We start from the raw sequence: 12,549 nt of genomic DNA, 5'->3' as shown, positions 1-12,549 counted from the left end.
CAGTTATCAGTATTGTGATCACACTATTGCTTTAATATTATTGAGACTACACAACACATTCATCCCTGACCTCTACATATCCAGCTGAACAGGATTACTATACTCTGTGTAGATTTACACATTCTTTCGTGGAACATTGAAATAACTGTGTTGTGTAGTTTTTTAACATATCTCCTGGATCATTACTAACTGTATGTTTAGTTTTACTTGTAGAGTTGTTGGTAAGACCAGACAAGGAGTTCAAACAATTTCATTTTATGGTTCCCAAAACAAAACAAGCCGAAAAACAATGAAAATAATGACATAAACCTTTAAAAACAACTGTAAGAGTGAACGGTAAGAGTGTGCATATTATCCAGCAGAGGGCACCATTATATCAAAAAATCGTTCAAATGTGACTTAAAGCTTTATTAAATGAAGCACGTCTATTAAAGTATAGTTACTACTTTTGGTGGTGGCTGTAAATGCTGCACTTGAAGCACAGTCCTTACCAGTTAGAGCATTTTAAAGATGTCGAGGTGAAATATTGAGGACAATTTTTTCAAACTTGCTAAATGTGTCATTTATAGAAGAGAAATAACAGCTTTTGAAAAATTGAACGTTGATCTGAATTCTGAGAAAGCTGCAAAAAGTTAGCTGGAAAATGAACAGTGCAACAGATTTCACAGAATCTGGTGAAAAAAAACAAACTAAATTCATTGTGGTTGGAATCTGTTTTAATCAAGATTTTCATGGATTCGTGCACATTCTCCACTTCCTGGTATCAAACAACAAACATTTTACAGTGCTCAGGATGACTTCATTTACATGCAACAAGTTTGACTTTTTCCTTTAAAACAAAAACAAAATGCTTCAAATTCATATTTTGAATGATCACTTTCCCCCCTGTAAACCTCTCTGAAATAAAAAGCTTATATTTAGATATGATAAAAACAACTGAGTCACTGACTCAAAGCAAATAACTATAAAATATGATACAAAATAAGCAGCCCGAGCATCTTCAGGTCATGGTGTTGCTCACAGTCCCATCACAGAGGGAAGCACAGCAGCACCCGTGGATGGAAGGAGAGTGCATTCAGTCCACTCAGACGGACTATCTCATGTCCGAATCCGGGACTTTCCAGTTCAGCTGGAAGCCTTTGTCGTAGACTTCGTAGAGCACCTTCATCACGTAATGATTCCCTCCTTCCTGATACAGCTCCAGGTACTTCCTGTAAAGCTTCAGGGCTGTGCATGAGTCCTCCGTGCTGTCGTGGGTTTCTCCCTGGATGTTGAGGCCTGTGGACATGAAAAAAAGGTCAGGAATGATTAAAATGAAAGTGTTCAGCTTCAGATTACAGTGTGGATATGAGGAATTGACACGTACGCTTTAGTGCATGAACTCAAAAAAGCCTCTAAATACTTTGTTGTTCAGATTTAATTCCAAGATGAGTTTGATGACAACTAAAACATCATGAACTATACTGACTTCGGTAATATGAGCGGATTATCCAGTTTACATATTTGGATCCTAATCCCTCTCACTGTAATAATGTGATTTAATTCGATTAAAGACTCATATTTGGATTATTTGGATTTGATTTTGTTTTTTTTGTTTCTACTAACTTACCAAGAAAATACCAAGCAAGGAATTTCAGAGAAATCATCCTCTTGTAGGGCAATCGGAAGAGGTGCACGGTGTCGATAACTTGATCTTTGGGAACCTTAAGAAACAGAAAATAAAAAACATTAAAATCAAAGCACATCTATAAAAAAAATCACATCTTTAAACTATATGAACTAATTTGAAATTTAAAACTGATGAAATAACGTACCACTAAATTAATGACACGAAAGTCATTCTGCAGGCCGTGGCCGACGAAGCGAACTCCTGCATCGATGAGGAAGCGTAGCTTCAGGTAGGTCGACTTCAGCGTGGTCACGTGCTTAGAGGATACTGTGGCATCCAGGTCTCCAGGTTCGATTCCAGAGTATTTTGTCAAATAGTCGACCACCTGGAAGAACAAATTGACAAGTTAGCGGGTGGATCCTTGAAACATTATATATTCATTCTTTTAGGTCATCGTGGTCTTTTCTCTCTGCAGCTTCTCACCTGCTCCTGAGTGGAGATGTAGTCATCGATGAAGGGGACCCCCTCGTTGGGCCCCTGACCCCTCACACAGGTGATCCTGGCCACAGACATCTGACTGGGCGTGATGGTCGATTTGGTGCCGTCACTATGCAGCACTGCTTCCTCCTGCAAACGCACACATTCAGGGGTCAAATTTGTTTTAAATACTTGAGTCAGATTAGCTGAACTACTGAAAATATGTATTAGGAATATTTAAAATTGTTTTCGATCCTATATTATAATAAATGATGGTATCATAGCCAGACTTACCTCACTGAGTTTTACAAACTCAGCGTCCAGCCCCACCAGGTCACCAGCCTGCGGCATCTCACTGACTGTGAGTGGGATGAAAGTGGCGTCTGTCTTGCTCTGCTTCTGAGTCCGATATAAGTCGGATTTGACTTCAGACTGATTGTGCTGAAACTCACTGCGGAGGTCGTATTTGGTGTGGTAGTTTCTCTTGGCGTAACACAGGATGGCTGGCACTTTCCAGCTCACATCAAACTGTGCAGCCTCAGTCTGAAAACAAAAGGAGAACATTTTTAAATGACTGCACACATTAAAGTTAGCATGAATAAACAAGCAGGAATCTTATCTAGGATCCTTACCTGCTCAATCGGCTCAATGAGGAAGTCATTGAAGAGGTACCACTGCTGGCGAGAGACTCCCTGAAATAATAAAATCATTTTGAATGTTAAAAATGAAACTTTTTGTAGTCAGCAGATGTCAAACTTTTCTTATCTAAGTGTCGCTCACCTCTTTTCTTTGATGGTAGGTCTCACCCACTTTGATGTGTGCGACCAGATTACCACCCGCGCCAGCGTCCAGGATGTGCGGCACCGTGGCCACCAAGTCATACAGAGAAGCTCCCTCCGCCTGTTCAGCAGCACTTAACTAGTAACAGAAAGTGCAAATAATTGTAAGATAAACTTTTTTATTTCACAACAGTTGAGAAATTCATGTGTTACAGAAACAAAAACACTAAAACCAACCTATAGTTCAATATCTACAGATTAGTGTAATAATGTTTTAAAAATATTGCTCCTGGAAATATGGTTTTAATCTTGAAGTGAAATTTTAACTTGGTGATGAAAAGTTACTCAATTATTTCTTCAAGTGCAAAGATCAGCTGAAAATCTAAAGTCCTCACCTCCTCGCCCTCAGGCCAGCTGCTGATCTCCAGTCTCTGACTTTTGCTGAGGGACATCTTGAGAGTGGCGGGGATCCACACGTGACGCTGATCCTGATCTGTCTTCTGCATGGATTTGTTGAAGGCGTACTATAAAAACAGAAACATGGGCAATCATGTAAATAATGAACAGATAAATCATTACTTTCTTTTAACTGTATTTAAACACAGTGAATCAGTGGCTTACCTCGGCCTGAACCTTCCAGAATTCGGCCTCTTTGCTGCTGTTCACCTCACAGTTTATCACCAAAACATCTGGGAGACATCGAATGTTGCGTGTCTGCACCTACAGTGTAACACAAAGAAATGATTACCCTGCACAACAGGTAACAACCAACCATAAATGAATTGTCATTATGAGTGAATGAAAGCTGTAACTCACTGTGGGCTGATACTTGTCACAGTTTCCACACCATGTGTGAGATCTCTGCTGCAGGCAGATGCTTTTCTTCAGGATCTCAGCAAAGTCGTGCTCCTTTATTCTTTCTCCTGAAGTGTCAAAGTACAATGAATATCAGTGTATACATCAAATCAAGCAGATATTTCCCTCTGCTCATTCAAAAACTAAATTAATTCAAACCATTATGTAATCATTAATAGTTCAAGTTTCAAAGACAGAGTAATTCACAGTCACAGATATCCATGCTCTCAGTGCTCTCAGACTCACCTTGAGAGTTGGGGTAATGCATGTTGAACAGCAACATGAGGGAGGAGTAGACTGTTTCTATGCCACAGAGACACAGGCTGCGGTTCTCAACTTCAGAACAAAACAGCTCTCTAATGACAGAGTCGCCAGAGGAGCCCAGAGAACTGCAACACAAACACAAATCACAGTTTCAGAAACCAGAAGGAAAACTCTGCATTTATAAACAAACATAATGATAAGACTGGGACAGTGTCCAGTAAGAATGCAGGTCAACAACGATGTGTTTTACCTGCTCCTGGTCGTCCTGTAGGCCCGTGGATCCTCCTGCTCCTGTGTCTCCTGGAAGAGCTGGTAGAGGATGAAGTGATTCCATCTCTGGATTAAGCGACCTAGCTCGACTGTTCCTGTCGTCTCCTCACAGTTTGAGAGGATCAGGCCCATCTCTTTGGCTTCAGGGACGTTTCGAAGTGCTCTGAGGAAGTTGCTGGCCTTAAGGAAGAAGACATTAGAGGTTACTTTGGGCAGTCACAACAAAATGAGATTTCAAAGTAAGAGCCTTGCAATCCCCAACAGATTGAAAACAAAGAAAGAAAGAAACTTACCTGACATGGATCTCCTTGTGACAAATCCAACATGTGGAAGAGGAAGCCGAGTTCACAAGCCAAACAAAACTCCTTGTGGCACAAATGATTCTGAACAAGGCAGCGAACTGGCTCCAGGAAGTATAACACCTAAGATGCAAACATAAAAGACCCATGGAACATTTGACAAATTGTCTCATATTAAAAATTAAATGTACACATTGTGAACCTTCAGCTTCTTACCTGGATCATGCAGTTACAGTAGGCGTTGGGAATCTGCGGCTCCAGGCCAGCAAACAAGGTCCTGTTGTAATGTTTGAAGTCAAAATCTTCCCGTCCACGTTTAGAGTATTTAATTGTCACCTGAAGCACAACAAACACATCTTCGTCACATGTTTGGGAAATCAAAGCTTGTAGCAACACTCTAGAAATTGTTACATCTTAAAATTAACTGTATCTCTATGAAAACCAGGGTGAAACGTAGCAAGTCCAACCTTTCTGTACTTTTCGGGAACAGTGTGAAGGAGCGGCTCTTCATCACTCTCTGTTGGAGATTCCGGGATGTGGTTGTAATAACCAGGTGACCCTTCTTTATTTGCAGGGACCTGCAAACAACAAACAGGAAAAAAAACTTAAAATACACCACGTGGAGATGGGTTTAACTTTTTTTGTAAATTTATTACAATATTGTAAAAATGACAGTTTAAAAGAGAAACAAGTTTTTTACATACCTGGTTACAGAGGCAGGCGGAAGGATTTTCCACATAACTGTTGAAGCCAACAGTTTCAATAGTTTGTGGGATTTCTGGGTCCATCCCAGGAGCCCACCTGTTGAAAAGAAACATGTTTTAGATGGAAACCTTTAATGGGAACTACGTGAGACTAACCATTTATATCAACTGGGGAAGACTCGACATTATCTTACAAACTTTTATTGAGTCTGAAAACAATATTTATGAACGCTCTAATGCAAACTCTTCAGTCTCGTTAGTGATTGTGTTACCTTGAGCTGGGTGTAGCCTGGGCAGTGGGGATGGGAGAGCAGGGCTGCAGGTTATGATTCCAGGCCAGCTGAGGCTGTGCATCCACAACGCAGGGCTCTCTGGAGTAGACGTTAAACATAACGTCCCGAGTATCGGACCAGAGACGCACACATCCCCCCGAATCTCCAAAGGCTAAGGCTTGTTTGCTGGATGAGACCTCAAAACTTGTGAGAAAGTGGCCATTTGTGTTGACGTGGAAAATATCCGCCATGTTGGCGAGGCCAGTGGGCTCACAGAACTGACACTCACCTGGAAAAAGACACAGAATGCAGGCAGTTATAGCAAAGCCACAAATCACACAAAGAAATTGTGTGTCACATTTATTGGCCAAACATAGTAAGACTATGCTACAGAAAACTGGACTAAAGAATCCTGAAGCCAGCTTCATACCTGTCTGTGAGATGATTGCGAGCCGTGACGTGTAGGTAGGAAGGAAGCGCACGAAGAAAGGATCCACATGCACCCAAAGGGGGGTTGCAGCTCGCATCATGCGGAGGTCATACACCATCAGGAAACGTTCATTCAGCCCTCGGCTGGAGAACCCACTCACAGCCAAAAGGTTTCCGTGAACATCAAAGTCTGACAGGCCGCCAGGAAATGCGTCAAACTTTTGTGTCCTAAATGTGCGTAAGTCTCGAAGGGTCACCTGTTATCAGCAGAGGGTCAGTGTTAGAGAGATATAAACCAAACCTCATCAAACTGATCCAATCAGGTGATACTTACTTTGCCAGAAGGGTGCCCAAAGACGAAGAAACGATTGGTCTGACGCATTATTGTCACTCCAGGTGCCTCCACTCTGAACTGAAAGGACAATCAAGACAGCAGACAGTCAGACACTCGCTGTGAAGTCAGTTGTATGATGTGCCAGTGGTGTAAGCATAGATAGTTGTGGATTTTGATAAACATAAGCCTGGTGTCTTACTTTTTGAGTTTCTTGAAGTGTGTTCATGTCAATTTCAACCACATAGTTTTGTAATCCCCCCATGAGCAGCATGTTATCAGTCATGAGGAGACTGTGCATATCAGCTCCTTCTTCCATCCTGCAAAGCACCAAAAATGGCCATTAATTCAATAACATAAGGAATAATTTCACAGCTTCAGATCATCAACAGTCAATGTAACACTTACCGATAATCAAACATGACGAGGCCTCCACGAGTGTAACATCTGAGGTTGCACTCAGAAAGGAACAGCACGCCTGTGTCCAAACTCTGTATGTGTCTGATGGCATCAGTTGCGTGCACTTGGAAAGAAGAGTAGTGTGCCATCGTAGGTCCAAGGGAGGATTTTACATGACCCTAAGAGAAGGGCACAAATATTATTACAGAGTGCAACGTTTAAGGTGAATGTAGAAGAAACAAACTCTGCTGAAGCATCATTTTGGCTCTTACCGTGTAGTTTCCCATCCAGAGCATTTCCCGCTGCAGGTCAAAATGTGTTGCAGTGACGGGGATGCCAGCTTCTGAAACTTTACTGTGCAGCTCAGAAAAAATCCCCTTCCTTACGTGCACAGGCTCAGGAACGGTCACAGCCAGCTCCTGTGTGTACACTCCCACGTCTTGGTGGAGGTTTGGATTCAGATATGAGTTCATGGAGGGCTCCAGTCCCCCAGGAGTCCACTGAGGAGACCAGTGAGGAGTCCAGTGAAGAGAGTTCATAGTCCTATGATGGTTGGCCCAGTATTCACCTAATCTTGTGCTGAGAGCTTCAAAAATCTTCTTCAGCTAAATCAGCCTGCAGAGGAACTGGAACTTCTGTAAATAGTAGTACTTGCAGGTTTAATCCCAATCTCTTGAAATGCAGAAAACTGGAGTCCAGATCTAAAGTCTGATGGATAGAGCCACGTATTTAACCTCCACTGGGATTCAAGGCGGTCCTAAGAGTCGTTGACTGTTCCTGCATTAAACGTTAGGCTCACAGGTTTCAGGGTCTGAATCAAGGTGAGTGCGGCTGAGTTTACATGAATACAGGTGTGAATTCTTTGGGAGACGTGGGCATCGTGTCATCATTAAGCCCACATTAAGGTGTCAGAGGGGGGTCGACCCAGTTTTTGCCTGAGCGTATTGTTTCTGAATTGCACCAAGATAATGAGTTTGATCAGACTGGGAGGACCTCGTTTAGCACGCTTAATCCACACCTTGATTAACAGCCGTCGTCAACAGGTCGTCAAAAGCACCAAATTCCTTGATGTCCGAGATGCACCAGATGTTGAGTTTGATTCTTCTGAGCTTCTCCAACAAATTTGCTGCATGTTGGACAACAGTTATGTTACACATATAATAACAAACTAACCATGATTTAATCAATTAAATGGTCCTTTAGCGTGACTGTTGTTAAAATTCACTGGATTAATGTCAGAGTTCAGTCTTGATCCTGTGTATCCAGGTAGTTGTTGTTCTGAAGTGGTGATCAAAAAGTTGTGGAAATGGATCCATATAGATGAAAAACATTATCATCAGTGGTGAATTCAACATTTCAGTAACAATTAAAATAAAAATTGACTGGATTAATCTCAGAGTTCAACATTGATTAAATGAAATTAAAGTTTTAAACTTTACAGGCTTTATTTTCTCATCCACTTAATGAAAAATACAACTTTTGGTTTAGTCCTAGCTGAAACCATATAATCCAAATTTGATGCTCTCATTGGTTGAGTCAGTTTAATTGAAGCTAATAGTTGACTGTTGATTAAAGATAGTTTCAGCTATTGTCTGTTATCTGTTTCAGTGGTATTGATTAACCTTGGAATGGTGATTGTTTGGTTTTAATTAACAAAGGACCATCAGCACTTATCCAAACTGCATTTGTGTGAATAAAATAAATGACAACCAACATTCAAAAACACAAAAATGAGCACTTTTATTGATTTCATCATGTTCCTGTTTCCATCAGTTTATTCAACAAACTAGCTATAACAAGTTTATGATCTTACAATAAAGACACTTAAGTCATTTTCCTCAGCCTGTGCTTTTCTGGGTCAACTTCCTGTTTCATGTTTGACCCACTCGCCTGTGTCACAGCAATAGAACATGAAAATTTAAGCTTTTTAACTTTTTTAGCAAAGAATTTAACTCAGGAAAATAAACCCTGCCTTAATTCAGCTTTTAACATGTTTAGTGTTACTAACAAAGAAAAGATCCACAGACATGATTTGGGCCGAAACAAAAGAAAAAGTCTTTTATGGGGCAGGCTTGTTGGAGACCAGGCGGGGCTCATTTATGATTCACACCTTGATACCAGCTTGAAACCTGTGACCCTAAAAACAAAGACAAGCTCAACGACTCTCAGGACCACACCAACCATAAAATTAAACAACAGTTTGTCCCAATTTTTGGAAAACATCTTTTGCTTCTGGAGTAAAATAAAACAAATACTATAAAGATTAGTTTGAGTTTCAAACACAATTTGTCTAAATGTTGAAAAAGCCTGAATATTTAAATACTGTTTAAGTCTTCTTTGATCTTTTATTTCACAGTCTGACTTACACTGCAGCTGCCATCTTGTTGCCCTCCAGGAAAAATAAAATACATAAATTTGTATTACATGAACATTGCCAAGTCATTTACTGGCTAATAACTTATATTTATCAATTACATTTAGTACATTTAGGACCTCTGAAGGGTAACATCCTCTAGTGTCTCAAAAACGTTTTTACTTGCTGGTTTGACACAACCTGAGCTGTGATCTGATGAATGTTAACATTCAGTTCAACCTTTATCCCATTTATCTACATTATATTTCATCCATATGCACAATGAAACAAATTGTTTATACATTTCTCATTTTACTCAGCTTTTCAATCAGGTCCCAATCAGATATTCTTTCATTGATGTTTTTAATATGAGAGAGGGATCGAAATAATAATGATCGAAAGGTTGCGCTCCCGCTCTGTCTCTCTGTTTCTGCTCATCAGGAATAATTCTGATCAGTTATGGAACAGCAAAACTGAGCTGAATTTGTTGATCTTGCATTCACTGTAATGTACGGTTATGTTGGTGGTTGCTGTAGTTTCCCTGCTTTGTTGTTCTCTTCTTGCATGTTTTTCCTCTGGCAGGTGATCCAGTTAATTTTAGTGTCTTTTCTCTCTGTTCCATCTATTTTCTTTCCATCTCCTTTGTGGAGCCTCTTCCCAACTTCTCTCGTCTATTGAAACTGTTGGCTTCAACAGTTTTGTGGAAAATCCTTCCGCCTGCCTCTGTAACCAGGCATGTAAAAAACTTGTTTCTCTTTTAAACTGTCATTTTTACAATATTGTAATAAATTTACAAAAAAGTTAAACCCATCTCCACGTGGTGTATTTTAAGTTTTTTTCCCTGTTTGTTGTTTGCAGGTCCCTGCAAATAAAGAAGGGTCACCTGTTTATTACAACCACATCCCTGAATCTCTAACAGAGAGTGATGAAGAGCCGCTCCTTCACACTGTTCCCGAAAAGTACAGAAAGGTTGGACTTGTTATGTTTCACCCTGGTGTTCATAGAGATACAGTTAAATATGATATGTAACAATTTCTAGAGTGTTGCTACAAGCTTTGATTTCCAAAACATGTGACGAAGATGTGTTTGTTGTGCTTCAGGTGACAATTAAATACTCTAAACGTGGACAGGAAGATTTTGACTTCAAACATTACAACAGGACGTTGTTTGCTGGCCTGGAGCCGCAGATTCCCAACGCCTACTGTAACTGCATGATCCAGGTAAGAAGCTGAAGGTTCACAATGTGTACATTTAATTTTTAATATGAGACAATTTGTCAAATGTTCCATGGGTCTTTTATGTTTGCATCTTAGGTGTTATACTTCCTGGAGCCAGTTCGCTGCCTTGTTCAGAATCATTTGTGCCACAAGGAGTTTTGTTTGGCTTGTGAACTCGGCTTCCTCTTCCACATGTTGGATTTGTCACAAGGAGATCCATGTCAGGTAAGTTTCTTTCTTTCTTTGTTTTCAATCTGTTGGGGATTGCAAGGCTCTTACTTTGAAATCTCATTTTGTTGTGACTGCCCAAAGTAACCTCTAATGTCTTCTTCCTTAACAGTAGCATCCCCAGGCTTCTACCTTTCTACCTTTAAAACCTGGAGAGCAGCCAAATGGCTGGTAGGCTTTTAGCTAAGCTTTAGCTTCAGCCAAGTGGAAGCTAAATTGGCTAGTCATTCATATGTATATTAGGTTGTTACCTGGGAATTCTGGAGGGAGGGGAGTGGGGGTTTGAGTGGATTGAGGAATTTCCCTGCGAATCTTGTTGACTGTGCCGAGGATGGTGGTTTTCCGTCTAAGAAGTTTTTGCGCAAGTGAAAGCGATGTGAAAAAATTGTCCGTGGTAACATTTCTGCCCTTGTCTACTCCTCTAAGAGTCGTTGACTGTCCCTGCATTAAACGTTAGGCTCACAGGTTTCAGGGTCTGAATCAACGTGAGTGCGGCTGAGTTTACATGAATACAGGTGTGAATTCTTTGGGAGACGTGGGCATCGTGTCATCATTAAGCCCACATTAAGGTGTCAGAGGGGGGTCGACCCAGTTTTTGCCTGAGCGTATTGTTTCTGAATTGCACCAAGATAATGAGTTTGATCAGACTGGGAGGACCTCGTTTAGCACGCTTAATCCACACCTTGATTAACAGCCGTCGTCAACAGGTCGTCAAAAGCACCAAATTCCTTGATGTCCGAGATGCACCAGATGTTGAGTTTGATTCTTCTGAGCTTCTCCAACAAATTTGCTGCATGTTGGACAACAGTTATGTTACACATATTGTAACAAACTAACCATGATTTAATCAATTAAATGGTCCTTTAGCGTGACTGTTGTTAAAATTCACTGGATTAATGTCAGAGTTCAGTCTTGATCCTGTGTATCCAGGTAGTTGTTGTTCTGAAGTGGTGATCAAAAAGTTGTGGAAATGGATCCATATAGATGAAAAACATTATCATCAGTGGTGAATTCAACATTTCAGTAACAATTAAAATAAAAATTGATTGGATTAATCTCAGAGTTCAACATTGATTAAATGAAATTAAAGTTTTAAACTTTACAGGCTTTATTTTCTCATCCACTTAATGAAAAATACAACTTTTGGTTTAGTCCTAGCTGAAACCATATAATCCAAATTTGATGCCCTCATTGGTTGAGTCAGTTTAATTGAAGCTAATAGTTGACTGTTGATTAAAGATAGTTTCAGCTATTGTCTGTTATCTGTTTCAGTGGTATTGATTAACCTTGGAATGGTGATTGTTTGGTTTTAATTAACAAAGGACCATCAGCACTTATCCAAACTGCATTTGTGTGAATAAAATAAATGACAACCAACATTCAAAAACACAAAAATGAGCACTTTTATTGATTTCATCATGTTCCTGTTTCCATCAGTTTATTCAACAAACTAGCTATAACAAGTTTATGATCTTACAATAAAGACACTTAAGTCATTTTCCTCAGCCTGTGCTTTTCTGGGTCAACTTCCTGTTTCATGTTTGACCCACTCACCTGTGTCACAGCAATAGAACATGAAAATTTAAGCTTTTTAACTTTTTTAGCAAAGAATTTAACTCAGGAAAATAAACCCTGCCTTAATTCAGCTTTTAACATGTTTAGTGTTACTAACAAAGAAAAGATCCACAGACATGATTTGGGCCGAAACAAAAGAAAAAGTCTTTTATGGGGCAGGCTTGTTGGAGACCAGGCGGGGCTCATTTATGATTCACACCTTGATACCAGCTTGAAACCTGTGACCCTAAAAACAAAGACAAGCTCAACGACTCTCAGGACCACACCAACCATAAAATTAAACAACAGTTTGTCCCAATTTTTGGAAAACATCTTTTGCTTCTGGAGTAAAATAAAACAAATACTATAAAGATTAGTTTGAGTTTCAAACACAATTTGTCTAAATGTTGAAAAAGCCTGAATATTTAAATACTGTTTAAGTCTTCTTTGATCTTTTATTTCACAGTCTGACTTACACTGCAGCTGCCATCTTGTTGCCCTCCAGGAAA

The 12,549-nt window shown here is 40.0% G+C and overlaps 1 protein-coding gene across 1 annotated transcript; it reads right to left on the bottom strand.

Moving 5' to 3' along the window:
* Positions 1-886: 886 nt before the first annotated feature.
* On the bottom strand, positions 887-7,227 carry LOC146611353 (PAN2-PAN3 deadenylation complex catalytic subunit PAN2-like). The gene is made up of 22 exons (XM_085345602.1): positions 6,961-7,227; positions 6,698-6,867; positions 6,492-6,609; positions 6,293-6,370; positions 5,960-6,215; positions 5,530-5,818; positions 5,258-5,354; positions 5,021-5,131; positions 4,770-4,889; positions 4,548-4,676; positions 4,235-4,434; positions 3,967-4,109; positions 3,682-3,788; positions 3,487-3,585; positions 3,261-3,389; positions 2,867-3,004; positions 2,719-2,778; positions 2,381-2,629; positions 2,093-2,236; positions 1,815-1,994; positions 1,610-1,703; positions 887-1,278 (listed from the first exon to the last, which is right to left on the bottom strand). Exons 1-22 carry the CDS (start codon positions 7,225-7,227, stop codon positions 1,094-1,096), a joined length of 3,363 nt encoding a protein of 1,120 aa, XP_085201728.1. The 3' UTR covers positions 887-1,093.
* Between the last annotated feature and the right edge of the window lie 5,322 nt (positions 7,228-12,549).

This window comes from Diplotaxodon limnothrissa, linkage group LG20 (genome assembly GCF_057381915.1).
Source record: "Diplotaxodon limnothrissa isolate DT_005_m linkage group LG20, D_limnothrissa_male_GT1.1, whole genome shotgun sequence".
Taxonomy (NCBI): Eukaryota; Metazoa; Chordata; class Actinopteri; order Cichliformes; family Cichlidae; genus Diplotaxodon; species Diplotaxodon limnothrissa.
Note: the sequence above shows the minus strand (reverse complement) of the source record. Positions and strands in the feature narration are given on the sequence as shown.

Excerpts from the sequence above, each read along its gene's own strand:
- LOC146611353 (XM_085345602.1), bottom strand. The coding sequence starts at position 7,227 with ATGAACTCTCTTCACTGGACTCCTCACTGGTCTCCTCAGTGGACTCCT. Across the intron at positions 6,371-6,491 it reads CACTTCAAGAAACTCAAAAA|TTCAGAGTGGAGGCACCTGG; the intron begins GTAAGACACCAG and ends TTGTCCTTTCAG. Across the intron at positions 3,390-3,486 it reads TCTGGAAGGTTCAGGCCGAG|TACGCCTTCAACAAATCCAT; the intron begins GTAAGCCACTGA and ends CTGTTTTTATAG.